The sequence below is a fragment of the Eutrema salsugineum genome, unplaced genomic scaffold (genome assembly GCF_000478725.1).
Source record: "Eutrema salsugineum unplaced genomic scaffold, Eutsalg1_0 scaffold_6, whole genome shotgun sequence".
NCBI classification, from domain to species: Eukaryota; Viridiplantae; Streptophyta; class Magnoliopsida; order Brassicales; family Brassicaceae; genus Eutrema; species Eutrema salsugineum.
Window position 1 is genome coordinate 13,161,155 of NW_006256547.1, and position 12,760 is coordinate 13,173,914.

At 40.0% G+C, this 12,760-nt stretch overlaps 2 protein-coding genes and 1 non-coding gene across 3 annotated transcripts; all 3 read right to left on the reverse strand.

Moving 5' to 3' along the window:
* Window positions 1-5,143: 5,143 nt before the first annotated feature.
* On the reverse strand, window positions 5,144-5,250 carry LOC112083804. Its single transcript, XR_002897932.1, has one exon. It is a non-coding gene; the product is annotated as a small nucleolar RNA R71 (small nucleolar RNA).
* A 2,003-nt stretch (window positions 5,251-7,253) lies between these two features.
* Window positions 7,254-8,909, reverse strand: LOC112083504. Its single transcript, XM_024151533.1, has 6 exons — window positions 8,896-8,909; window positions 8,513-8,809; window positions 8,308-8,437; window positions 7,931-8,230; window positions 7,635-7,844; window positions 7,254-7,547 (listed from the first exon to the last, which is right to left on the reverse strand). Exons 1-6 carry the CDS (start codon window positions 8,907-8,909, stop codon window positions 7,254-7,256), a joined length of 1,245 nt encoding a protein of 414 aa, XP_024007301.1.
* An 852-nt stretch (window positions 8,910-9,761) lies between these two features.
* Window positions 9,762-12,525, reverse strand: LOC112083505. Its single transcript, XM_024151534.1, has 4 exons — window positions 11,265-12,525; window positions 10,720-11,163; window positions 10,532-10,641; window positions 9,762-10,319 (listed from the first exon to the last, which is right to left on the reverse strand). The coding sequence occupies exons 1-4, from the start codon at window positions 12,523-12,525 to the stop codon at window positions 9,762-9,764; spliced, it is 2,373 nt and encodes a 790-aa protein (XP_024007302.1).
* Between the last annotated feature and the right edge of the window lie 235 nt (window positions 12,526-12,760).

Here is a 12,760-nt window from a genome sequence, read left to right on the forward strand (position 1 = left end):
CCGGAGATTTTGGCCGAGGAATCATTAGCCGGTACGCATTTTGGCCGATAAAATCCACCCACGGTACGTGAGAATGGCCGAGAAAAACCTTCCTGGTGCGCGAGAATGGCCGAGAACCTCCAAAAACCCATTTTTGCCATTTTTCAAACCTTGATCACCATTTCTCTTCCTGGATCCATCTCCTCAACTCCAAATAGCTCCAAGTGCACCTGATAAACACTCAAAACATGCAAAGACTCATTGGGACCTAATGCAACTTCTAAGTCCTAAAAAAAACCCTAAGGACCTAAAATGCATGAAATAAGACATGATTTGGAATGAAATATGCAACCTAAATGATGCAAATTATGAACATATCACCCTACCTGTATGTCCTCAACAAAGATCAACTGTATAGAAGGTGTCTTGCTGAGGAGGAGATGCAACCTGTGTTGCAAGAATGTCATGGTTCAGCTTTTGGGGGTCACATGGGAGCATGCAAGACTGTGGCCAAGGTTCTTCAGAGTGGGTTTTGGTGGCCCACAATGTTCAAAGATGCTCAGCTAGTTGTTTCATCATGTGATGCCTGTCAGAGGCATGGGAACATTTCAAAGAGGAGTGATATGCCTCAAAACCCAATACTGGAAGTTGAGATCTTTGATTGCTGGGGAGTTGACTTTATGGGGCCTTTCATTTCATCTTATGGGAATCAGTACATACTAGTTGCTGTGGACTATGTGTCCAAGTGGGTTGAGGCCATTGCTTCCCCTACCAATGATTCCAAGGTAGTAGTGAAGTTGTTCAAGAACATTATCTTCCCAAGATTTGGAGTACCCAGGGTTGTTATTTCTGATGGAGGATCTCATTTTGTGAACAAGACTTTGGAAGGATTGCTGAGAAAGCATGGAGTGAAACACAAGGTAGCTACTCCTTATCATCCTCAAACTAGTGGCCAGGTTGAAGTGTCTAATAGACAGATCATGGCCATTCTTGAGAGGACTGTTAGCTCAAGCAGAAAGAATTGGAGCAAAAGGCTGGATGATGCATTGTGGGCTTATAGAACTGCCTTTAAAACTCCAATTGGGACATCACCTTTCCATCTGCTATATGGGAAAAGGTGCCACCTTCCTGTTGAGCTGGAGTACAAGGCTTTGTGGGCTGTGAAGTTGCTGAACTTTGATATCAAGACAGCTCAAGAGATAAGGGTCATTCAACTCCATGAACTTGAAGAGATCAGGCTTGGGGCTTTTGAGAGCTCCAAGATTTATAAAGAAAAGATCAAGGCTCTGCATGACCAAAAGATTCTGAAAAGGGAGTTCAAGGAAGGTGATCTGGTGTTGCTGTTCAACTCTAGGCTTAAGTTGTTTCCTGGAAAACTTAAGTCTAGATGGTCTGGTCCATTTAAAGTTCTTGAGGTTAGGCCATATGGAGCTGCAGTGTTAGAAGGCAAGAATGGTCAAGAGTTTGTGGTAAATGGCCAAAGAATCAAGGACTACCTGGTCTCACAAAGGAAGGAGGAAGCTACATCAGTTCCCCTTCTTGATCCACCACCAGCCTGTTAAACAGGTTTCCAAAGTCAAACTTAGAGACTTTAAACAAAGTGCTCTTGGGAGACACCCCAAGCTTATCCTTGTACATAGTTCTTTTGATTTCTTTTCTTTCTTTTATGTTCTAGAACTTTTTGATGGGTTTTGTGAGTTGGTCCCAGGTTCTAGGTGATTTTTGGAGGCCATGGCTCAGGGACAAATGAAATGGAACATGTGAGAAAGCTGAGGAGAAGGTCTAAGGCTGGGAAACAGGTGAAGGCCGGTGTGCTACATGGTCATGTGGCTCAGAAAAAGAGAGGACCAGGCCGCAGGAAGGTTCGTAAATTACACCTACTTGGTCATGCGGCCTGACTCACGAAGAGACCAAGTCGCACAGGAGGAGAGGAGACCGCGATGCCTAAGGACAGAATCCTGCGACTTGGGTGTGAGGCCTAGATCAAGGAGAGCCCAGGCCGCATGAAGACTCGCAATTCACACCGGCCTGGGCGTGCGAGAAGAACCATGAAGGATCAAGGCGCACACCAGGAGAAGGAACCCGAAGTGCCTAAGTCCCAAGCAAGGTAGTTGTGCGGCCTAGAACAAGAGGAGACCAAGCCGCACTGACACCAGCAATTCACAACGGCTTGGTCGTGCTAGCTAGTGTCCAAGAGCCCAGGCCGCATAAAAAAAAAAAAAGAAGGAACCAGAGGCGTCTAAGTGAAAAATCCTGCGACACGGTCATGCGGTTTGAATCAGGAAAGCCCAGGTCGCAGGAAGGTTCGCAAAATGCACCGACCTGGGCGTGCAAGTGGGTTCAGAAGAGGAGCAGGCCGCACAATGAGAAGAACCATGGATATGTCTAAGTGCCAAATCGTGCGACCTGGTCATGCGACCTGGACACACAAAAGACCAAGTCGCACCAACGATCGCAAATCGCACCTACCTGGTCATGCGAGTCCTCGGGACGTAGCACGAGGTAGCAGCATGGAGAAAGGACTACACTGTGCAGAAGAAGTTTTACTGCAGCTTGGGCATGCCGGACAGAAAGAGGAAAGACCAAGTCGCACAAAAACAATGCATGTTCTACACCGAGATGGTCGTGTGGCTCGGTCACGGCGGTTCCAAGTCGCATAAAGAGAGCAAGGAGGCCGGTCAACGAGAAAAGGAGAGGTTAAAGCCTTGACTGGTCAAAGTAGATCTATTGACCACCAGTCCAAAGGCTTGACCTTGTCCCACACTCTCTCTTCCTCACCAAAACCACGAGTTTGCCCCTTTTCTCTCATTTCTCTCCATTGTTTTCATCATAACTCTCTCATTTCTCCACCAAATTCGTTGATTCAAAGTGCTCTGAGCTCGTTTTTGAGTTGTTAACATCATCTTGATTGCATTTCGAACTCGTTTACATCATAGTCCCAAGGTATTCACTCTGTTAAAAGTCATCTCTTTCCATGTTCTTCAATGGTGATTTTTGAACTTCAAAGTGCGGAATCGATTTTGATAGGTTGTTTTAAACCTTGGGATTATTTTTATAAATGCTAGGGTGCTAGATAGTCATGGAAAACAGAGCACTTTGCTGGTGATTCATTGTTCTTGAGTTTTGAAAATTGTTGCAAGTTAATTCATGAAAAATCGATTTTTTTTTCTTGGAAAAGAAATGAACTTGTTTCTTGCTGAGTCCTTGCTTTGCACTCTTGTTTTTGCATTGCTATGAACTTATTGGATTGATGCTTGCCTTGAGAAACTCGTTCATGTGCTTTTGAAATCGATTCTTGCAACAAATGTTTTCAAAATTTTGGAAAATTTTGTGAAACTTGATCTTGTGCTAATCTTGTTTTTGAGAAATTTCTTGGCAGATGACTGAAAGAACCAACTCTCTAGCCAAGAAGAAGGGCACTGCATCCAAGAACAATGGTTTGGTCTCAGGGTCTTCACAGCCAAGAGAAAAAGGTCAAGGAGCAAAGAAAATCACAAAGCAAGAAAAATGTGATCAAACGCCGAAAAGGACAAGGCATGAAGAGAAAGCTTTGGTGGTTGCTTCTGGTTCCAAGAAGAAAGCTTAATGAGGTTGTAGATGTGTAGGTTAGGGTGCTAAAGTGTCAGATTAGGAGTGCTTAGGGCTAGATTCATTGATTCATTTCTCTAAACAGCTGTTCTCTAGGCTAGATCCTTGCACACCACTTGTGACATAGAATCTGGGAATTTCATGCACCACAAGTGTTTGATGAAATTCTTGAAAGAGATGTATTAGAGGTTTAAGCATTTGCTGCATGATGATGTCTTGTTATTTGCTTGAATGATCTTTTAGAACTGTTTCTTTATGCTCATTGATTCATATTTCACAAATGATGATTTGGTTTGAAAATGGATTAGTGTAGAGGTTAATGCCTTCATGAGAGGATTAATCTAGATTAGAGTCCTAAATCACTTGAATCATGTTTCATCATTGTCATTAGCATTTCTGATTTAGCACCAAAGCACCCTAGCCAACTATCATGTCTAGAATCTCATGCTTCCATCATCTCATATTCACATCACTTGTCATTTGCTTAGTTATTGTTTGATCACTTGTTTAGTCTTTAATCTTGTTTTAAGTTCTTAGTTTTCATTAGTCAATCAAAACCTCATCTGTTTACTTGAATTGAGAAACTGATCACATAGCTTAGTGCCTATCACCACATTCTTGGATTGACAACCTCTTTTGTGCTACTTTGACAAGGGGATTGATAGCCCTAAGACCCAAAAAGTCTTGTCTATCAATTGGCACCGTTGCCGGGGAGTGGTTTGTTTAGCATTAGGCTCTGATCTGTTCTTGAGATCAAGTACTTATTTTTTGTTTTTACTGATTACTTTCAAGTTTTGTTTCTGATTTCAGGTGTATGGACACAAGGTCCAGGTCAAGAAGTTGTGGTCCATCTTTCCCTCTAAACGACAACATCAATCTTTTGGTTCCAAGAAGGAGAAGGGATAGGCGTGGAAGACAGACTGATCAGGCTGATATGGAAGATCAAAGACAGCATGTGGTTGACATTGAGCCGCAGGTTCAAGAGGGGCAACAGGCTCAGGTGCAGCAGGGTAACGCAGCTGGAAATGGAGCTCGTCAAGGGTTCCATCAGGGTAATGCTCAGCAGGAGCAGGTGCATCAACAGCAAGCTTATGTCCACCAAGGACAAGCTCCAGCTCATCAGCAAAGGCACCATGCCAATGTACAGCAGAGACAACAGGCTCACCACCAACAGCCCTTCCAAAACCAACCAAGGAGATATGAGTAGCCACAGGTCTATGTTGGAGAGAATGATAGGGCTAATGCTCATCAGTATGGAGCAGACATTCAAGCACCACCTGTGCAAAACAACAATTTTGAAGTCAAGGCATCTTTGCTGAATATGGTCCAAAACTCCAAGTTCCATGGATTGCCAATGGAAGATCCTTTGGAACACTTGGACCAATTTGATAAAGTTTGTGACTTGACAAAGATAAATGGAGTATCTGAGGACAGCTTCAAGCTCAGATTATTCCCCTTCAGTCTTGGTGACAAAGCACTCAAATGGAAGAAGAATCTTCCAAGAGGCTCCATTCAAACTTGGGAGCAATGCAAGCAGGGATTTCTGTCTAAGTTCTTCTCAACTTCCAGAACAGCAAAGCTAAGAAACCAAATCTCCAGCTTCACTCAACATAGCAATGAGAGTTTTGGTGAAGCATGGGAGAGATTCAGGAGCTACACTAACCAATGCCCACACCATGGGTTTAGTGAGGTTTCTCTTCTCACCACACTTTATAGGGGGGCTCTTCCCAAGATAAAGAATCAACTGGATACTGCATCAAATGGAAACTTTCTGGGGAAGGAGATTCATGCTGCTTTATAGCTTGTTGAGAACATAGCAATGAGCAGTGATACATATGGAGAAGACTTTGATAGATCCAATAGGAGTGAGAGTTCAAGCAGGGATCAAAGGTATGAGAAGGACTTTAAAACACTTGAAAGCAAGCTGGACAAGGTGTTATTGGCCACTCAAAAGCCAATGCACTTTGTAGGAGAGTATAAGGAACCTTCTCAATGCTTTGAGAACATCAGTGAAGAGGGTCTTACTCAGGAAGAGCTAAACTATATTGGGAATCAGAGGTTCCAAAGATATCAGTATGCCAATGCCAATCAGAACCTCTCTTACAGGAATCCCAATATAGCAAACCCACAAGACCAAGTCTATCCTACCTCTCAAGCTCCACAGATTTTATTCACAAGAACAACTTTAAAGGGTCTTTTCAACCAAAGAATCAGTTTGTTCAGAATCAGGGTTACAGTCAGCATCAGCAACCACTTCAGAGTTCTGGTTTCAGTTCACAGCAGCAACCAAAGGCACCACTAGGGTTTGGTCCACCACAGTTCCAGCAGCAGGCGCCGGTTCAGCATCAGTTTCAGTCAGCACCTGTTCACCAGCAGCCACAGATGGGGTCAGATATGGTTGGGATTCTACAACAGCTGCTTCAGGGTCAACAAATGTTTGCGAGTCAGTATGCATCTATGCAGCAGGACATCAAGGAATTGAAGCAAAATCAGGCCTCTAGCTCAAGGAACCAAGGCCAACTACCTGGTAAGCCTGAACCAAACCCAAAGGAGTATGCTAAAGCCATTACACTGAGAAGTGGCAAAGAACTGCCAAGTGTAGAGTACAACAATCTGATCATTGAGGACAATGATCATACTGTGGGGGAGGCCAGGGAGGAAAGAATATCGACCAAAGTATCGACATGCTTCATGGTCGATACTACAACGGCGGCCAGGGAGGAAAAAGGATTTCAAGAGGTGAATGAGGGTGTTTAGAAGCAATGCAACAAGGCTAAAGGTGAAGCACAAGCAGAGAAGCCACAACAAGCCTCACTAGATGCATTTGACAAGGATTTCGATGAATATAAGGCACCTCAACTTGATCTCAAACCCCTTCCCAAGGGGCTCAGGTATGCTTTCTTAGGTCTCAATGAGTCTTATCCTGTCATTATCAATGATATGCTGTTAGAGGACCAATAGCATAAGTTGTTAGAAGAGTTGGGGAAACATAGGAGAGCCATTGGCTACTCTCTGGATGACATAAAGGGTATCTCACCCTCCCTATGCACTCATAGGAATTCACTTAGAAGAAGAGTCTATGTCATCCATAGAGAACCAAAGGCGTCTCAATCCACTACAAGAAAACATCCGCTTTTAGACGGTTATATCCGTCGGTAATTCGTCGGAAAACGCTTTTCCAGACGGAATTCCGACAAAAACAGGTCGTCAGGATCATCTCGTCGGGAAAAAATATCCGTCGGAAATTCATCGGGTATTTCCGACGGAATACCGACGACTTCAATTACTCGACGAATTCTCGAGGACAAAACTTTTCCGACGGATTCCGGACGACGCAATTTTACCGACGGATTCCCGAGGAAGCATTGTTCCGACGGATTCCCGATGGTTTTATAAACCAAGGAGTTTCCGATGGTTTTGATTTTGTCGGAGTTTCATTTCCGACGGAAACCCGACGAACTTGACGATTTTTGTTTCCTGATGGATTTCCGACGGTCTTTTTTTGTTAGTACCGACGATTTTCCGACGGTAAAAGAAAAATTTTTTAAAAAAAAATTTAAAAACATTAATTCAGAGAAATAAAATTGTAAATTAAATATAAATAAAACTGAAATTTATAAATATAATGAAAATATTTTAACAATTTTTAAAATTCAAATATTCAAATAACAAAAAAAAACAATAATCTAGGTTTCTGGATTTTCCGTTCCCGAACTTCCGAATCCCGGGAAGTCAGGAAACCTCGCCTTCATCCAACTTGCCATGGTTGTGACTTCCGATCTGGTTGTAGTAAGCTCCGATTTGGTCGTAGTGAGCTCTTGTTGTGTTGCATCTAACTTGTGCTCCAAATCCGCTGCTTTTGCCTTGAGCTCTTCGTTTTGCTCGACGATATCTTCGGGATAAGAAGAAGAACCGAAAGATTCTTGACTTGAGACAACATTACCCAAACCACGTCGACGTCCTTTCTTCAACGGAAGCTCCTGCACAATTAAAACAATAAGTTGTTAATACCAACAGCAAATGTAGACAAAAAAAAAATTAAAGGTACACAAACCAAGAAAACTTACTTCGCGAACCAAACGGTTGATTTCCTCGCGCGACAAAATGACGGGAGATGAGGAGTCACCTTGTGACTGTTGACTACTCTCGATGGTCTGCGTCACCTTCTCATAAATTTCATTCATTAGAGGATCTTGAATCACATTGCTCCCCTTCTTTGTGTGCACCTTCTTCATCAACTGAAGATGATCTGGATGCACTCCTCCAGCCTCTCTAGTCTATTTAAAAAAAAAAAAAACACTTAAATGTTATAATGAAAAGTGAACACGTATTGTAAAATCCCAAAAAAATAAGAAAATTTTACCATTTGGTCTTCTTGACTCAAAAAGCTCGTCGATCCGGAGTTGTGAACATATTGCCCTTTGCCTTTTCGGTCACTCCTTTTGTTTGTGGAATTAGTCTTCGATTTCTTCTCCGTCTCGGGGTTTTCCCAATATGGGATATAGAGTTTCCAGACAGTGGCATTCAACCCTTTCGGTTTGCCTTTCCCCTTCCTCCAATTCTGCTTCCACTTGTACATGTTTCTTGAGAATTGCGTAGCACACTCAGCAAGAAACAAGCCCTCCACAGTCTTTGTGCGGTTTGGATGCCATGTAAACTCTTGCTGAAAAAAAATAAATTTCTGAAATAATACTAATTTAAGAAAAAATTTGAGTATTGAATAAATTGTTTGAAACTTACCGCAAACTGTTTGAACCATATGTTTTTCTCTTCGATAGGGATGACAGAAAATGTCTTGTACGGTTTCTTAAGGAGTGAATGCAACATTCTCAAAATGCACTTGCTAATCCCGTTGTTCGAATATCCAAACCTTTAAGAAAAAAATCTTGTTATTTTTATAAACATATTATCAAAAGAATAAAAAGATGAAAAAATAATTTATTACCAAGTCGCATTTCCTCGCCGAAGTGGATCAAGCGGTGTGCATAACTCTCGTCCGGGCTCACCGAGTAAATTGTTAATACTCGTGTAGAATGCATCAGACGACGGAGGAGTATGAGAACAACTCTCCGGAACCGCGGAAATCTCTGGGATATCATCCAACTCCGGAAACTCCGGATAATCATTAGACTCCGGGATCTCCGTATCCGTATGAGTCCTCGACGAAAAGCTTTCATTGGTACGTCGTCGCCGGGATTGAGACGACGTACCAGATATATGACCTTGGTATTCTCCGTAATCCCTTTAAAAAAATTTATCTAAAGTAAAAACTTATAAATTGTAAAAAAAAAAGATATTAAAAACAATTTTTTTTAAGAAAACTTTAACGTTTTAACAAACATTTTTGAAAATTATACAAAATAACAAATCTATTTTTTTTGCCAAAACTAATAATTTTAGAAATCAAATAATTTTACATATCTAACAAATCTAATAATTTTTCCAAACTAAAATTTTTTTTATTGATAATTTTATTAAAAAAATCTATTCTAAATTATAAATAATTTCTTGTGAATATATTTGTTAGAATTAGTTGCTTATATATATAGGAAATTTCTAAAATTAACAAATCTATTTTTTTGCCAAAACTAATAATTTTAGAAATCAAATAATTTTACATATCTAACAAATCTAATAATTTTTCCAAACTAAAAATTTTACAAACAAATAAACCAAAATTATAATCTAACAATTCTAATTTTTTCTACAAATCTACACCTATCAAATCTAACAACTCCTAACAAATCTCCTTAAATCTAACAAATTTTCTAAATCTAAGAATTTCCCTAAATCTAACAAAGAACTCATAATTCTTAGATTTTCTAAATCTAAGAATTTCCCTAAATCTAACAAATTTACTGGTTCCTGACGGTTTCCCGACCGAATTTATATCTACCTGTCGGAAATCCGTCGGAACTACCGACGGTTTTTAGAGAACTTTTACAAATTGAGATGGTTTTTATTTTGATAAAATATTTAAAAAAATACATTTAAGCAAAGAAAAAATTACTTTTTTGAATAATATAAATACAAATTTATTCTGAATTGGAAAAATATTCAAAACCGAGCATTTAAATCGGACAGGACTTCTAAAAATTGAGCAAAGAAGAAATACTTAATCCATAAGTGTTCATAAACCCTAAATAAAAACATAAGAAAATTACATTTTCGCGAATAATAATATAAATACAAATTTAATCTGAATCGGAAGAATATTCAGAAGTACCAGATTCGTAATGCTCGTCAAACTCGCCAATTTCTGGTTCTGAATCAGCATAAACAACATAGTCATCTTCCATATCAGTAAAGTCAACAACAAGGTCAACTTCTTCAAGTGACGGTTTGATTTCACCTAAATTGCCGGTGACATTTTCTTGTAATGGCTCGTGTTCAGAAACTCCATATACCCTTCCTCGTGGGTGTATCGTCGTAACTGTCATCCACGGATCTTGTCTGCTCGTAACACGGGGGTATTTTATATAGCAAACCTGATCCGCTTGTGAACCAAGGATGAATGGATCATATTTTCGAAGTCGTTTTCGGGAGTTAATAGAAGTGACACCAAATTGATCGGTGCGTAGACCTTCTACAGGATCATACCAATCGCAATAAAACACAATGCACTTTAACCCAACCATTTCAGGGTATTGGACTTCAAGTATTTCACGAAGTATACCATAGTAGACAAAATCTCCGGTTGTCGACGATATACCGTAACTGGAAGTTATCCTTGAGTTCCCTTCTTTATGTGCCTTGAAAGCATAACAACGAGTGCAATACATTGGATACAATGTTGTAATAAACATTGGGCCACAAACCATCTCAACTAACCAATTAGGGACCGATACTCCTCTACTAATTATCGAAGTAACCTGTACAAAATTATGAATAGCGTAAGTACTATATATATATATGTATGGTATGAAACAAATAAAAGTTAATTACTCTTTTCTGTCATACTTACATGCCATTGCAACCATCCTGCAAAGTCTTTCTGCTTATGGCTCATAAGCTCGTCCTCTGTATAACTTGGAAACCATTCGCGTATTTGCAACATGTATACCCTCTCATATTCTAAAATTTCATCGCAATTGGATAAAATATACATATGCAGGTGTTCTTGTTCCTCTTCGGTTAGTCGTCGAGGCCTACCTTTTCCACTAACCCTTCCAATTTGTGTAAATATGTTTGGGACTTCCACAGGATAAGTTTGTGGCACACCTCCATCATCATGTCGTGCAGGCCGTCTGCTTTTCGTTTTTACAGAAGATGAAAAGTAGTTGCCGGCAAAAGTTGACCTCTCTTCATTAATGCATTGTGCAACAATAGAACCTTCAACTCTTGCAAGATTTTTCACTTTCTTCTTTAGATGGAACATATACCGTTCAAAAGGATACATCCATCTATACTGAACGGGTCCTCCAAGTGCAGCTTCCCTTGGGAGATGAATCGGAAGATGTTCCATAACATCAAAAAAGGCCGGTGGAAATATTTTCTCAAGATTGCATAGGATAACTGGTATCTTTTCCTCTAAATTATGGATACCATCGACTGTAAGTGATCTAGTGCACAGATCTCGGAAGAATGCACTAATACCTGCATAATGAACAGAATATTACTTATATTAATTATTATATATGTACATATATAATCAATTAGTTATAAATGATAAATTACTAGCTAGTTATTAAATTTACCTGCGATAGCTTCATGAATGTTTTTAGGTAGAAGACCAGAAAAGGCAAATGGAAGGAGGCGTTGCATAAAAACATGACAATCATGACTTTTCATCCCACACAACTTACCTTCTCCACTATCAACGCAATTACGCAGGTTAGATGCATATCCATCAAGGAATTTAACACTTTCCTTAATCCAGTCGAAGAATTCTTCTTTTGAAAGCACATTTAATCGAAAAGCTGGGGGCAATGATTTCCCATTTTCCATAACATGCAGTTCTTTACGTGAACAAATATCAGGTAAGTCTAATCTTGCCTTCAGATTATCTTTAGTCTTCCCTTGCACATTAAGTACAGTATTCATGATGTTGTCGAAAAAGTTTTTCTCAATGTGCATCACATCTAAATTATGCCGAAGTAGATGGTCTTTCCAATATGGCAAATCAAAGAAAATACTCTTCTTGTTCCAATTGTGGTACTCTCCACATCCTTGAATAGGAACATGACCATTCCCACCACATGAAACCGTCTTCTCAGCATCAAAATCTCTTAATTGTCGGATTATATCTAAACCTGTAGGCTCTGGAGGTGGAGCATCATAAATTTTTTTATTCTTCCTAAACAGTGTCGTGCTCCTTCGATATGGATGATCAGGGGGTAGAAACCGTCGATGGCAATCAAACCAAGAAGTTTTTCGACCGTGTCGTAATTGGAATGCATCAGTGTTATCTTGACAGTACGGACATGCTAATCTTCCGTGAGTAGACCAACCAGAAAGCATACCATATGCTGGAAAATCACTTATCGTCCACATAAAAACCGCTCGCATTACAAAATTTTGTTTTAGAGAAACATCATATGCTTCAATGCCATATTTCCATAACAGCTTCAACTCATAAATTAATGGCTGTAAGAAAATATCAAGAGATCTCTTGGGGTGCTCTGGTTCAGGAACGAGTATTGTAAGGAACAAAAACTCTCGTTTCATGCACAAACTTGGTGGCAAATTATAAGGTGTGACAATTACTGGCCATAAAGAATATTGCCGCCCATGCTTGCCAAAAGGGTTGAATCCATCCGTAGATAACCCAAGGTAGACATTCCTTGGCTCAGACGCAAAACTAGGATAGAGCTCTTGAAAATGTTTCCACGCTTCTGCATCTGAAGGATGTGCAATCTCTCCATCTGAGTTGTGTTGTGCATGCCATCTCATTGGAGCTGCTGTTCGCTCTGATTGATATAACCTTTTCAGCCTCTCTTTTATTGGCAAATACCACATCCTTTTATGTGGAACAGGTACTCTGCTACTTGTTTCCTGATATCGCGGTTTATGACAAAATTTGCACTTTAAGCGATGCTCGTTATTCCTCCAGAATATCATACAATTGTCGATGCAGACATCTATCATTTCATACGGTAATCCAAGACCACTTACAAGTTTCTGAATCTCTTAATATGAAGCCGGTGAGATATTATCTTCAGGTAAAATATCTTTAACAAAATCAGCTATTGCA

Coding starts and splice junctions, on each gene's coding strand:
- LOC112083504 (XM_024151533.1), bottom strand. Junction 8,438..8,512: donor CGGCGAGGAAATGCGACTTG/GTAATAAATTAT, acceptor TTTTTCTTAAAG/GTTTGGATATTCGAACAACG. Junction 7,845..7,930: donor TGAGTCAAGAAGACCAAATG/GTAAAATTTTCT, acceptor TTTTTTAAATAG/ACTAGAGAGGCTGGAGGAGT.
- LOC112083505 (XM_024151534.1), bottom strand. CDS start 12,525: ATGTGGTATTTGCCAATAAAAGAGAGGCTGAAAAGGTTATATCAATCA. Junction 10,642..10,719: donor TGGAAGGGTTAGTGGAAAAG/GTAGGCCTCGAC, acceptor ATGAAATTTTAG/AATATGAGAGGGTATACATG. Junction 10,320..10,531: donor CAGGATGGTTGCAATGGCAT/GTAAGTATGACA, acceptor TATGCTTTCAAG/GCACATAAAGAAGGGAACTC.